The sequence below is a fragment of the Syngnathus scovelli genome, chromosome 4 (assembly GCF_024217435.2).
Source record: "Syngnathus scovelli strain Florida chromosome 4, RoL_Ssco_1.2, whole genome shotgun sequence".
NCBI classification, from domain to species: Eukaryota; Metazoa; Chordata; class Actinopteri; order Syngnathiformes; family Syngnathidae; genus Syngnathus; species Syngnathus scovelli.
In genome coordinates, this window is record NC_090850.1 from 956,304 (window position 1) to 970,489 (window position 14,186).

The 14,186-nt window shown below is 42.1% G+C and overlaps 2 protein-coding genes across 3 annotated transcripts in view; one reads left to right on the forward strand and one right to left on the reverse strand.

The window, feature by feature from the left end:
* Positions 1–14,186, reverse strand: part of plekho2 (pleckstrin homology domain containing, family O member 2) — a 214,348-nt gene that overhangs the window by 80,938 nt on the left and 119,224 nt on the right. The gene's annotated exons all lie outside the window — the stretch shown is intronic.
* Positions 1,837–7,607, forward strand: LOC125966893 (keratin, type II cytoskeletal 8-like). The gene is made up of 8 exons (XM_049717457.2): positions 1,837–2,244; positions 3,882–4,090; positions 4,348–4,408; positions 4,761–4,856; positions 5,009–5,173; positions 5,288–5,413; positions 5,489–5,753; positions 6,322–7,607. Exons 1-8 carry the CDS (start codon positions 1,852–1,854, stop codon positions 6,834–6,836), a joined length of 1,830 nt encoding a protein of 609 aa, XP_049573414.1. The 5' UTR covers positions 1,837–1,851; the 3' UTR covers positions 6,837–7,607.

The window sequence follows — 14,186 nt, forward strand, 5'->3', positions numbered from 1 at the left end:
TCGAGAATCATTCCGAATGTGGTTTGAATGTGCTGAATGAGGTGAATTTAAAAGGGGAATGACGTAAATGTGAAATGTCGAATCTGCCATTGAGAATGAATGGGGAAAAATTTGTCGTAAATTCGCGAATTTTGCGAAATCGGAAAATTTTCGGAACGAGAAAAATGGAAGCGCTCATCTCGTGAATATTTGGAATACGTCAAAAGTGGAACGGAGTGAATCGGATGAATTATGTGGAAGAAGAAGCGGGACAAAAAAGTGTGGAGAATAAAATATAATAATAATAATAATAATAGAGAATGGTGTAGAATAACATATGTGTGAAGGCCATCGCCTTCACACAATAATAGAGAATGGTGTAGAATAACATATGTGTGAAGGCCATCGCCTTCACACAATAATAGAGAATGGTGTAGAATAACATATGTGTGAAGGCCATCGCCTTCACACAATAATAGAGAATGGTGTAGAATAACATATGTGTGAAGGCCATCGCCTTCACACAATAATAATAATAGAGAATGGTGTAGAATAACATATGTGTGAAGGCCATCGCCTTCACACAATAATAATAATAATAATAGAGAATGGTGTAGAATAACATATGTGTGAAGGCCATCGCCTTCACACAATAATAATAATAGAGAATGGTGTAGAATAACATATGTGTGAAGGCCATCGCCTTCACACAATAATAATAATAGAGAATGGTGTAGAATAACATATGTGTGAAGGCCATCGCCTTCACACAATAATAGAGAATGGTGTAGAATAACATATGTGTGAAGGCCATCGCCTTCACACAATAATAGAGAATGGTGTAGAATAACATATGTGTGAAGGCCATCGCCTTCACACAACTAGAAAATGCAATTTCTGGAGAAATTGCGTGTGAAGGCGAAGACTTTGAATCACTTCTTGGGGAATGCTGGCGAATTATGCTGAAACGAACAATATGAAAATTAGAGTAGAAAAACAAATTTTTGGAGAATTCGGTTGAATTTCAAATTTCAAAATTTGGAATTTTTTGTAAGGGGAAGTTGTGGAATAAGTAAGCAAAAGATAAAGAGTTGAAAGTTGGAATGGGTTGAATCGGTAGAGAAATGTAGAAATGAGAGTAGAAAAACGAAATTTTGGAGAATTTGGTTGAATTTCAAATTTGGGATTTTTGGTAAGTGGGAAGTTGTGTAATACACAGGGACCTCCCATTCTTCCTCACTCGTTTTACCCTACATGCTCTTACCCTCATTAAGCATATGCACCGTGCCACCTTCGACCGCGTGCGGTCCACACCGCATCAAACTGGCCTTGGGGCACTGTATACCCGGCTCTCCCAACGAGCTGTGGCCCATATCCGACGCCCGCCGACCCTACCCTCATTACGAGAGGGCGGACTCATGGTCCACTGAGGAGTTATCAGAAGCTTCGCCAGCCTGGATCCACCCGCTCCTACGGCCAGACTGACTGTGACCCCGACCTGTGCAGCTGTGTATACGGACTTCCGAACCAAAGGAGTTTTCGCAGCCGTGGCCTGTAGAAGTGACTACAGGCCGGTTGGGGACCCCGAGCAATCATCCGGTGGTTGGTCCCCGTGGCCACCGGAGAGGTTGAAGCGCACACGACGTGTGCGTATGACGATGTCATGCGAGTGTAATATTACAGTCCTGCCTCCAGGCCCTTGCCCAGACTTGCAGCCAATGGCAGTCGACCCCAGTCCCCTCCCACAGCAACAGGCGCTTTAAAAGTCCTCGCGAGTCTCATCTCTTCCTATCCACTCTGGTCTCTCTTCCCTCGGCTGGATTGCCTGCCTCAACAACTTTCATGCAAAAAGCAAAGAAACTCAAGCTCACAATGGCAGCCAATAACAAGAACACTTGTAAGAGCCACTCTCTTCCTCTGAGTTCTCTGAACTTCAGCAGCCACTCCCACACCGGAGCAGGAGGGCTGACCGCCCGCAAGAGCCACAGTGTCGGGTGTTCCTACGGAGGCAGTACCAGCTATGCAGGGCCAGGCATCATCACCAGCACCAGCAACTCCGGTCTCGGCTCCACCATGGGTGGATCAGGCTTGGCTTTTGGGGGTAGCATGGGACTGGGTCAGGCCCAAATCTCTGCTGTGACTGTCAACAAGAGTCTGCTGGCCCCGCTCAACTTGGCCATTGACCCCACCATCCAGGCTGTCCGCACCCAGGAGAAAGAGCAAATCAAGACCCTCAACAATCGCTTTGCCTCTTTCATTGACAAGGTAAGCAGAAACAGAGTAGCGCACACTCATCTAAACCTTCTGTCTGCACGTGCATTCATTTAACACAGTGATCCACTCATAGAAACAGGCTCCCTAACACAAAAGACAGCAAGGCAGCTAGCAAAGGGCGTGTCAGGCAGCAGCAGCAGCATAAGTTACCTTGGGATTGGTTTCCTCCCTTTAGCTGGGGTGGGGCCCTTTCTTACCTCCCACTGGCCCTCCACCACTGGACTTTAGAACGGAGAGTGGAACTACCCCCCTCCCCTCCACACACCATTTTATCTACAGAATGCGTGTAACTCTAAGAACCGCGTGCTCACTTAAAGCCACAGCAGTGGGTTAATATTTAAAAAGCCCTGCTGGTTTCATGTTCTGATCAACAGCAGCTGTGAAACTGCATAATGCAACAAAACAATTTACCATCTTTATTAGTCAGTCAAAAAAGTTAAAATGAAGGCCTAAAACTCTCATGTCTATGAATTAGATATCGTATGGACCCTAATCCCAACCAGTTCGGGCACACCTTTAGTTTAGTTAAATATTTACTCATTGTTAGAGATTTGCTCACTCCAACTTATTTTGCAAGAACCACACGGTAGACAAGCAAGTTCTTTTAGACACCTGCAGGTGGAGAGTCCATTCGTCGCTGTGCGTGCAGCAATGTTCGAATAGACCTCTGGACTCTCCTTCCTGCAAGAGAATATTTATTAAGAGAAACAGAGTGGGGGTATGAGTGGGCTGAATAGAAAGCCCTTGTCCTCTAGTCTAAACATCGCAGGGGATGTTTTACGATCTTGTGATAAGGAGGACAAGGTAAGGTATTTATTACCTGTTGCATTCCAACATAATCCTATGATAAAGATAACCTGGAAAACCCTAACACTCATCTCTCTCACTCTCTCTCTCTCTCTCTCTCTCTCTCTCTCTCTCTCTCTCTCTCTCTGTCTCTCTGTCTCTTTCTCTCTAACTACAGATGACATTTTGCTCAAACTCACCATCCGTTGCCTCTCCTTTCATTTGCCTGCAAAAGGCTTCATTTACAAAAACAGGAAAGCACAGGGGTGATAGGTTAACTCACTGTATTCCACCATCACCATATTTTTCCAGACAGATTAACATCACCCCAATCCCCACTCTTCCCCCCTCCCCTCATCCCCTGTCGGGATGTATGCACTACGTCAGGCCTTCCTCTCTAAAAAGGCAACCTGCAAAGCTCTCGAGACAGATAAGATCAACAAAGACTATAGAAGGGGAACAGGAGGCATGGCGAGTTTGATGGATGTTAAAAGGTGACAGGAGTCTTCATAATATTAGTGGTATCTGTAAAAATATACTATTCAAACCTGAGTCCCATTTTTATTCATAGAAAAAAAAAGACATTGAAAGCAGTTGTCATTATTTAGGACTGTAAACTATTTTAAGGCTACTCAATCACATTTTGTTGTCACATTTTTCGAACATATATATTTTACTAAGCCTGTCTCACCCATAAAAATAAATAGAGGAGAAAGAAGAAACAAAACAGTATGTGTGTCTATACAAACAAACAGTGCATGCACGTTGTCATTAATTGTTAGCTCATGTTGCCTCATTCATCATGTCTTGGGCCCCCCGCCCCACCACCACCTCTCCCTCAGGTGCGCTTCCTGGAGCAGCAGAACAAAATGCTAGAGACCAAGTGGAACCTGCTGCAGGGCCAGACCACCACGCGCTCCAACATCGACGCCATGTTTGAGGCCTACATCACCAATCTGCGCAGACAGCTTGACAGCCTGGGCAACGACAAGATGAAGCTAGAGGCTGACCTGCACAACATGCAGGGCCTGGTAGAGGACTTCAAGAACAAGTGAGTGCCTCCACAGATAAATCAATAAAGCATTCATTTCTACATGGCTGTATATTGCACAGCCGCAGCGTGCAGGCCTGTACAATTCTCCAATGCCAACACAATGTGTTGCTGGTATTCATTTGTTTTCACAAATCAGACTAATTCAGCGGACTTCTCCAGGAGCTGGTGGGATAGATTACTTGCACCTCCTAGTGTTATACTTGTGTATAACCCGTGAACCACGTGGCATACTAAGCGCTCCTTTTGTCTGGCAGGTACGAAGATGAGATCAACAAGCGTACAGAGTGTGAGAACGACTTCGTCCTCATCAAGAAGGTCAGTTGGATTCAATTCATTTACATTTTTTGTATCACACAGCAACAAAAGTTGACTTGAGGCCCTTTTCAAATGACTATAATGGAGCCATTGTTGTCAATTGAAAATAATATATTTTTCCTTGTCATCAAATTCAAATAAGTGTATAATTTTTTTTTAAAATGCATTTAATTATATGCAGGACTAGTATGGTAATTGTGTAAAAATATGCAACATTCATTGTCTTTCATTTAATTCCACTGTTAGTCTTTTTTTTGTCATGAAATCCCTTCCTGCAATTCTCCCATAACAATGGATTGTTTGAAATGTTGCTTCAGTGTCCAAACTGAATACAGTCTTGTATTTTTTCTAGGATGTTGATGAGGCCTACATGAATAAGGTTGAGCTGGAGGCCAAGCTGGAAAGTCTGACGGATGAGATCAACTTCCTCAGGTCCATCTATGAGGAGGTATGGATACAAAAAGAGTGCTGCATCTTTATGCGCTTGCCATTTGCTGATATTTCTACTTACTGCATTGCTTTTCTTACATCTGCAGCGTTAGATGCCATTCCTCAGGATGGTATCGCTAAACATTTATTTTTGTTGTTGTCCTTATCTAGGAGCTGCGTGAGCTCCAGAGCCAGATCAAGGACACATCAGTCATTGTGGAAATGGACAACAGCCGTAACCTGGACATGGACGCCATCGTAGCAGAGGTGAAGGCTCAGTACGAGGACATCGCCAACCGCACCCAGGCTGAGGCAGAGACATGGTACAAGAGCAAGGTAAAAAATTACGTTTTGGCCATTTTCATCATATTTCATTAGTATATGAATTAACAAAGGGTGTGTTTGGTCAACCACACTCATCCAGAGCCACCCTTGTTTTTGTCCCTTTAGTTTGAGGAGATGCAGACATCCGCCAGCAGATATGGAGATGACCTGAGGGCTACCAGGACAGAGATTGCCGACCTCAATCGCATGATCCAGAGGCTGACATCCGAGATTGATGGCGTTAAGGGACAGGTATGGATGAATCTTTTGCAAATAAACCAAGTGATCAGAAGTATATTCAACTTCATTGTTTTGACCCTCTCCCAGCGTGCCAATCTGGAGACTCAGATTGCCGAGGCCGAGGAGCGCGGTGAGCTGGCTATTAAGGATGCCAAGTCCCGCATCCAAGACTTGGAGGATGCCCTGCAGAGAGCCAAGCAGGACATGGCCCGCCAGATCCGCGAGTACCAGGACCTGATGAACGTCAAGTTGGCTCTGGACATCGAGATCGCCACCTACAGGAAGCTGCTGGAGGGCGAGGAGCACAGACTGGCAAATGGCATCCAGTCCATCAGCATCTCCAAACAGACCAGTAAGTGTTGCTTGATAGGGAAACAAATTGGTGAATCCTATGCTCAGTGGGGTTATGCAACATTTGCGTATTTTGCATAATTGTGTATTTATGCGTGTAATTCCATGGCTACTTACTGAGACAGCATTCACAGGGCAGACTCAAACAAACATGCCCGAAGTTCAGACATACAATCAGATATACGTATTAGTCATACAAAACAGATTCTCTGGTTAAAATTAGTACTTGAAGTTAAATTTTCTTTAAAGTTTAAGTGGTTTATTTTCACCCTTTCAGCAGAAAACTGAATTGTTGTTTTGCAAGTCAATCTTGCCTGTATTTGTTTTCCAACTACAAATTTGAGGACAGAAAGTTGCCACCGGCCCTGTGTGGCACATTTGAAAACAATTCTACACACATATCCTGGAAGCAGCGTAACCAAGAGAAAGGCTGCAAAATTAAGAGGGTAGACATTTGGGAATAAACTAATAGCATTTCATGGACCAGGTTGTAAATGTAGCGCAAAACTTCTGATAATGTTTCGGCCAGCAAACAGCCCTTTCAACCCTCTCACTGTATGTTTCTACAGCAGACCCACTCAGCGGCATAGACACAAGACAGAACGTCTACTCAAGCGGTTACAGCAGCGGCCAAAGCATCACCCACAGCAGCACCCACAGCAGCGGCTATGGCAGCGGCTATGGCAACTACTACGGCTTTGGCGGCGGCTTTGGCGGCGGCTTTGGCGGCGGCTTTGGCGGCTACAGAAGCTGCGGCTACAGCAGCGGCTGCTATGGCGTCAGCGGCCAACGCAGCACCCACAGCAGCACCCAGAGCAGCGGCTATGGCAGCGACTATAGCAGCGACTACGGCAGCAGCAGTTACGGCAGCAGCAGTTACGGCAGCAGCAGTTACGGCAGCGGCAGCTACGGCAGCGGCAGCTTTGGCGGCAGCTGCGGCTACAGCAGCGGCAGCTATGGCGGCAGCGACAGCCACGGTAACTATGGCGGCAACTCGTCACCACCCAAACCAAGAAAACTCAAGATGATCGAGACCAGGGATGGCAAAGTGGTGTCTGAGTCCTCCGAGGTCATTGAGGATTGAGCTAGTGTAGTTTTAACGCAACTCAGAGTGCTTTCAGCTCCCTTCTCTGGTAGTTTTTAAAAGTTAAAGTTAAAGTCCCAATGATCATCGTCACAAACACATCTGGGTGTGGTGAAATTTGTCCTCTGCATTTAACCCATCCCCATGTGATTTTGATCCATCCCCTGGGGGAGAGGGGAGCAGTGAGCAGCAGCGGTGCCGCGCTCGGGAATCATTTGGTGATCTAACCCCCCAATTCCAACCCTTAATGCTGAGTGCCAAGCAGGGAGGCAATGGGTCCCATTTTTATAGTCTTTGGTATGACCCGGCCGGGGTTTGAACCCACAACCTTCCAGTCTCAGGGCGGACACTCTACTACTAGGCCACTGAGCTGGTTTTACACTTACATTTCAACTCCCACCTAACTTTTTGTAATTAACATGTCTGACGCTTGCCAGTCACTCTACCATAGAGCCTTAAAAAAAACAAGCAATAAAGTATCCTTTCGCTACCAATTACCTGAAAGGGACCAAAGAATCTATTTTGTATGTGTGATACTTGAGTGTTGTCTCGGAAAGTGATGTTAAAGTGAAGGTAAATCCGAAATTTGAATATATGCAACAGCTACTCCACTCACTGAGGACTGCTTCCCCTCTGGTGAACGGTGGAGCTGTCGAAGGGATGCGAACGTGCTGAAGTGTCCATGATCTAACTAATGTCTAAAAAAAACAATTGCTACTGTAGGTAGTGCATGTCTTCCCCATGCGTGTCCTGTAACCGTTTGACCTCCCAGGAGAGTCCCCACATAATAATGTAGTCCTGAGGTGCTGTTTTTGCTACCACACCAAATAAAAAAAAATCTCAACATGTTGTGTTGGTTTCCATTTCAACAACTCAGATTGCTCCATCCATCCATCCATCCATCCATCCATCCATCCATCCATCCATCCATCCATCCATCCATCCATGTAATAGCCAATCCTGTGGAGGTTGTCAGGCTGGTCCACTGTTCCACAGCCGAGACGAAAACCAGACTGAATCCCAATCTAAGAGTCTGCTTACAAACAGACCTTCCTCTCCAAAAAGGGGACCACCACCCCGGTCTGCCAATATAGAGGCACCCATTCTCCCACTGAATTTTTTGTTTAACCACCTTGGTGACTTAAACCTCAGATAAGACTGCCCACCTTACTAGACTCCCCAGACTCTGCTTCCTCAAAGGAAGGCGTGTCGGTGGAATTGATGAGGTCTCTGAAGTATTCTCCCCACTGATTCACAAAGTCCCAAGTTGAGGTTAGCAGCGCCCCATCTCGTCTACACACACCGTATTAATGGTGCACTGAGAGACCGGATAGTGTGCCATAATCCACAAGTGGATATCTTCTTGACTTTCTTGCAATGCATTACTTTACACATGACAATTTCATGGTTGTACTCCAGTGAGTTATTCTACCATGTAGACCACATAACTCTCGTGCGTTGAATTTAAAGGGAATAAGGGGAGGTTTTTCAGACTCACTCTCAGAGTGTTTGCCAAAACAAGTGGTACCACTGTGTGTATAGAAGGCAAGTGTACAGGCCGTAATCAAGGGCTGTTGTTGAAAAGAAAAAAAATGCCTCCAGTTCAAGCCTGACAAATATACAACATGTTTATGTCAAAATAGCAAAGTTGAGATTTTAGGCTTCAAATACTAAAAGAAAATCTGCACAGTCCAAAACACTGCTTTAGTTTACAGATTACAGCGCCACTCTTGGCATTTACAAGAGGATTCTTACGAAGAGGCCGGAGTGGCTGCTGAGGAACCACCTTATGCCTGTACATTTATCTTTCTTTGGCTTTGTTGCTTTTTGTCTTTAGAGTAGCCTCTATAAACTCAAAGCGGTCGGTGCGATAAAGATACAAAGTCCACGCTGTGTTTGCCAAACTGTAGTAAAAGCCATCAGTCCATAATGACTGCTTCCACCATGAGAGAAATTCTTACAAAACACATTAAATGTTGGAGCATTGAATCTGATTAATTTGCGTTTTATTTATTTTCTCCAGGGGGTAAACAAACCAGAAAAGTCTTTCAAATGCACACACACTAAACTGCGAATGGTAGGACCACATTTGAATTAGCAACAACTTGCATGTGCACCTGCAGGGATACCAATGTTGTGTTGTTATGGAGCAAGAACAATGGTGCTAAATTTTCCCAGTGGAAATAAAATTTGTCATTGTCGTAAAATATGTTGTATTGAAATATTGACACTGAAAATGAGTTTGCTGAAAAATAATTTGGTTGAGTTTAAAATCTTAAAATGTGGAATTTATGGCAAGTGGAAATTTGGGGAATAGGTAGGAAAAAGATGAAGAGTTGAAAGTTGGAATGGGTTGAATCGGTTGAACAATGTGAAAATTAGAGTAGAAAAACACATTTTTGGAGAATTTGGTTGAATTTCAAATTTCATAATTTGCAATTTTTTGTAAGGGGAAGTTGTGGAATAGGTAAGCAAAAGATGAAGAGTTGAAAGTTGGAATGGGTTGAATCGGTAGAGAAATGTAGAAATGAGAGTAGAAAAAAGAAATTTTGGAGAATTTGGTTGAATTTCAAATTTGGGATTTTTGGTAAGTGGGAAGTTGTGTAATACGTAGGCAAAACATGAAGAGTTGAAAGTTGGAATGGGTTGAATCGGTTGAACAATGTAAAGATTAGAGTAGAAAAACAAAATGTTTGAGAATTTGGTTGAATTTCAAATTTTGAATTTTTGGTAAGTGGGAAGTTGTGGAATAGGTAAGCAAAAGATGAAAAGTTGAAAATTGAAATGGATTGAATTGGTTGCACAATGTAGAAATTAGAGTAGAAAAACGAAATTTTGGAGATTTTGGTTGAATTTCAAATTTGGAATTTTTGGTAAGTCGGAAGTTGTGGAATAGGTAGACAAAAAATGAAGAGTTGAAAGTTGGAATGGGTTGAATCGGTTGAACAATGTAGAAATTAGAGTAGAAAAACAAAATGTTGGAGAATTTGGTTGAATTTCAAATATGGAATTTTTGGTAAGTGGGAAGTTGTGGAATAGGTAGGCAAAAGATGAAGAGTTGAAAGTTGGAATGGGTTGAATCGGTTGAACAATGTAGAAATTAGATTAGAAAAACGAAATTTTGGAGAATTTGGTTGAATTTCAAATTTGGAATTTTTGGTAAACGGGAAGTTGTGGAATAGGTAGGCAAAACATGAACAGTTGAAAGTTGGAATGGGTTGAATCGGTTGAACAATGTAGAAATTAGAGTAGAAAAACGAAATTTAGAAAGATTTGGTTGAATTTCAAATTTGGAATTTTTGGTAAACGGGAAGTTGTGGAATAGGTAGGCAAAACATGAACAGTTGAAAGTTGGAATGAGTTGAATCGGTTGAAAAATGTAGAAATTAGAGTAGAAAAACAAAATTTTTGAGAATTTGGTTGAATTCCAAATTTGAAAATTTGGAATTTTTCATAAGTTGGAAGTTGTGGAATAGTTAGAAAAAGATGAACAGTTGAAAGTTGGAATGGGTTGAATCGGTTGAAATTGCGTGTGAAGGCGAAGACTTTGAATCACTTCTTTGGGAATGATGCCAAATGATGTTGAAATGAGTTGAATTTCTTGAGAAATGTGGAAAATAGAAGTGTAATACTAAATTTTGGAGAATTTGGTTGAATTTCAAATTTGAAGTTTGGAATTTTTGGTAAGTGGGAGGTTGTGGAATAGGTAGGCAAAAGATGAACAGTTGAATGTTGGAACGGGTTGAATCGGTTAAAAAATGTAGAAGTGAGAGCAAATGTTGAATCTCCATAGAGAATGAATGGGAATTAAAAGAAAAAGCAATTGCGCCAAAATATTTAGAAATTTGGAACTAAACGAAAAAAAAATAGCTTTAAGAGGTTCACTTTTGGGGTTAAAATGTTGAAACGGGTTCAATCGGACAAAAAATGCGAAAGTTAGCTACTATTGTAGCTATTTAGGGCAGTTAATGTTGAAATAAGGTCACTTCCGGGGTGATTTGGGTCACTTCTGGTCCATTTGGGTCACTTCCGGTTTGATTAGAGGTACTTCCGGTCTAGCTGAGGTCACTTCCGGTTTATTTGGGGTCTTTTCCGGTTTAAAAAGATCACTTCCGGTTGGATTTTGGTGACTTCCGGTTTACCTAAGGTCACTTCCTGTTTACCTAAGGTCACTTGCGGTTTGATATGGGGCACTTCCGGTACATTCTGGGTTCATTGGGGGCACTTCCGGGTCAATCCAAAATGGCCGCCACACTGGAAGTGTGGGTGAAGGAGGTGAATATGGTAAGCATAAGGTAAACAAAGTGAATAAAGTTGGAATGGGTTGAATCGGTTGAAAAATGTGGAAAAAAAGAGTAGAAAAACGAAATTGTAGAGAATTCTTGGTAAGTGGAAAGTTGTGGAATAGGCAGGCAAAGGATGAACAGTTGAATGTTGGAACGGGTTGAATCGGTTAAAAAATGTAGAAGTGAGAGCAAATGTTGAATCCCCATAGAGAATGAATGGGAATTAAAAGAAAAAGCAATTGCGCCAAAATATTTTGAAATTTGGAACAAAACGTAAAAAAACAGCTTCAGGAGGTTCACTTTTGGGGTTAAAATGTTGAAACGGGTTCAATCGGACAAAAAATGCAAAAGTTAGCGCCTAATGTAGCTATTTATGGCAGTTAATGTTGAAATAAGTTCACCTCTGGGTTGATTTGGGTCACTTCCGGTCTATTTGGGTCACTTCCGGTCTGATTAGAGGCACTTCCGGTCCAGCTGAGGTCACTTCCGGTTTGATTTGGGGTCACTTCCGGTTTAAAAATGTCACTTCCGGTTTGAAAAGGCCACTTCCGGTTTGATTTGGGGTCACTTCCGGTTTACCTGAGGTCACTTCCTGTTTACCTAAGGTCACTTCCGGTTTGATTTGGGCCACTTCCGGTACATTCTAGGTTCAGTGGGAGCACTTCAGGGTCAATCCAAGATGGCCGCCACACTGGAAGTGGGGGTCAAGGGTTGAATTGTGAAAGCATAGTGGAAGTGGGGGTGAAGGGGTGAATATGGTAAGGATGAGGTGACCAAAGTGAATAGAGTTGGAATGGGTTGAATCGGTTGAAAAATGTAGAAATTAGAGTGGAAAAACGAAATTTTGTAGAATTTGGTGTGAATTTCAAAATTGAAAATTTGGAAATTTTGGTAAGTGGGAAGGTGTGGAATAGGTAGGAAAAAGATGAACAGTTGAAAGTTGGAATGGGTCGAATCGGTCAAAAAATGTAGAAATTAGAGGTGAAAAACGGAATTTTGTGAAATTTTGTCGAAATTTTTAACGTGAAAACGTGAAATTTTTGAATTTGGGAATTTTGGGAATGTCGAGAATCATTCCGAATGTGGTTTGAATGTGCTGAATGAGGTGAATTTAAAAGGGGAATGACGTAAAAGTGAAATGTCGAATCTGCCATTGAGAATGAATGGGGAAAAATTTGTCGTAAATTCGCGAATTTTGCGAAATCGGAAAATTTTCGGAACGAGAAAAATGGAAGCGCTCATCTCGTGAATATTTGGAATACGTCAAAAGTGGAACGGAGTGAATCGGATGAACTATGTGGAAGAAGAAGCGGGACAAAAAAGTGTGGAAAATAAAATAGAAGAATAATAATAACTAGAAAATGCAATTTCTGGAGAAATTGCGTGTGAAGGCGAAGACTTTGAATCACTTCTTGGGGAATGATGCCGAATGATGTTGAAATGAGTTGAATTTCTTGAGAAATGTGGAAAATAGAAGTGTAATACTAAATTTTTGAGAATATGGTTGAATTTCAAATTTGATTTTTGGAATTTTTGGTAAGTGGAAAGTTGTGGAATAGGCAGGCAAAGGATGAACAGTTGAATGTTGGAACGGGTTGAATCGGTTAAAAAATGTAGAAGTGAGAGCAAATGTTGAATCCCCATAGAGAATGAATGGGAATTAAAAGAAAAAGCAATTGCGCCAAAATATTTTGAAATTTGGAACAAAACGTAAAAAAACATCTTCAGGAGGTTCACTTTTGGGCTTAAAATGTTGAAACGGGTTCTATCGGACAAAAAATGCAAAAGTTAGCGCCTAATGTAGCTATTTATGGCAGTTAATGTTGAAATAAGTTCACTTCCGGGTTGATTTGGGTCACTTCCGGTCCATTAGGGTCACTTCCGGTCTGATTAGAGGCACTTCCGGTCCAGCTGAGGTCACTTCCGGTTTATTTGGGGTCACTTCCGGTTTAAAAAGGTCACTTCCGGTTTAAAAAGGTCACTTCCGGTTTGATTTGGGGTCACTTCCGGTTTACCTGAGGTCACTTCCTGTTTACCTAAGGTCACTTCCGGTTCGATTTGGGCCACTTCCGGTTCATTCTAGGTTCATTGGGAGCACTTCAGGGTCAATCCAAGATGGCCGCCACACTGGAAGTGGGGGTCAAGGGTTGAATTTTGTAAGCATAGTGGAAGTGGGGGTGAAGGGGGTGAATATGGTAAGGATGAGGTGACCAAAGTGAATAAAGTTGGAATGGGTTGAATCGGTTGAAAAATGTAGAAATTAGAGTAGAAAAACCAAATTTTGTAGAATTTGGTTGAATTTCAAATTTGAAATTTTGGAATTTTTGGTAGGTGAGAAGTTGTGGAATAGGCAGGCAAAAGATGAACAGTTGAAAGTTGGAATGGGTTGAATCGGTTGAAAAATGTAGAAGTTAGAGTAGAAAAACGAAATTACGAAGAATTTGGTTGAATTTCAAATTTGAAAATTTGGAATTTTTTTGTAAGTGGGAAGTTGTGGAATAGGTAGGCAAAAGATGAACAGTTGGAAGTTGGAACGGGTTGAATCGGTCGAAAAATGTAGAAATTAGAGGTGAAAAACGAAATTTCGTGAAATTTTGTCGGAATTTTTAACGAGAAAACGTGAAATTTTTGAATTTGGGAATTTTGGGAATGTCGAGAATCATTCCGAATGTGGTTTGAATGTGCTGAATGAGGTGAATTTAAAAGGGGAATGACGTAAATGTGAAATGTCGAATCTGCCATTGAGAATGAATGGGGAAAAATTTGTCGTAAATTCGCGAATTTTGCGAAATCGGAAAATTTTCGGAACGAGAAAAATGGAAGCGCTCATCTCGTGAATATTTGGAATACGTCAAAAGTGGAACGGAGTGAATCGGATGAATTATGTGGAAGAAGAAGCGGGACAAAAAAGTGGCGGGAATAAAATAGAAGAATAATAATAACTAGAAAATGCAATTTCTGGAGAAATTGCGTGTGAAGGCGAAGACTTTGAATCACTTCTTGGGGAATGATGCCGAATGATGTTGAAATGAGTTGAATTTCTTGAGAAATGTGGAAAATAGAA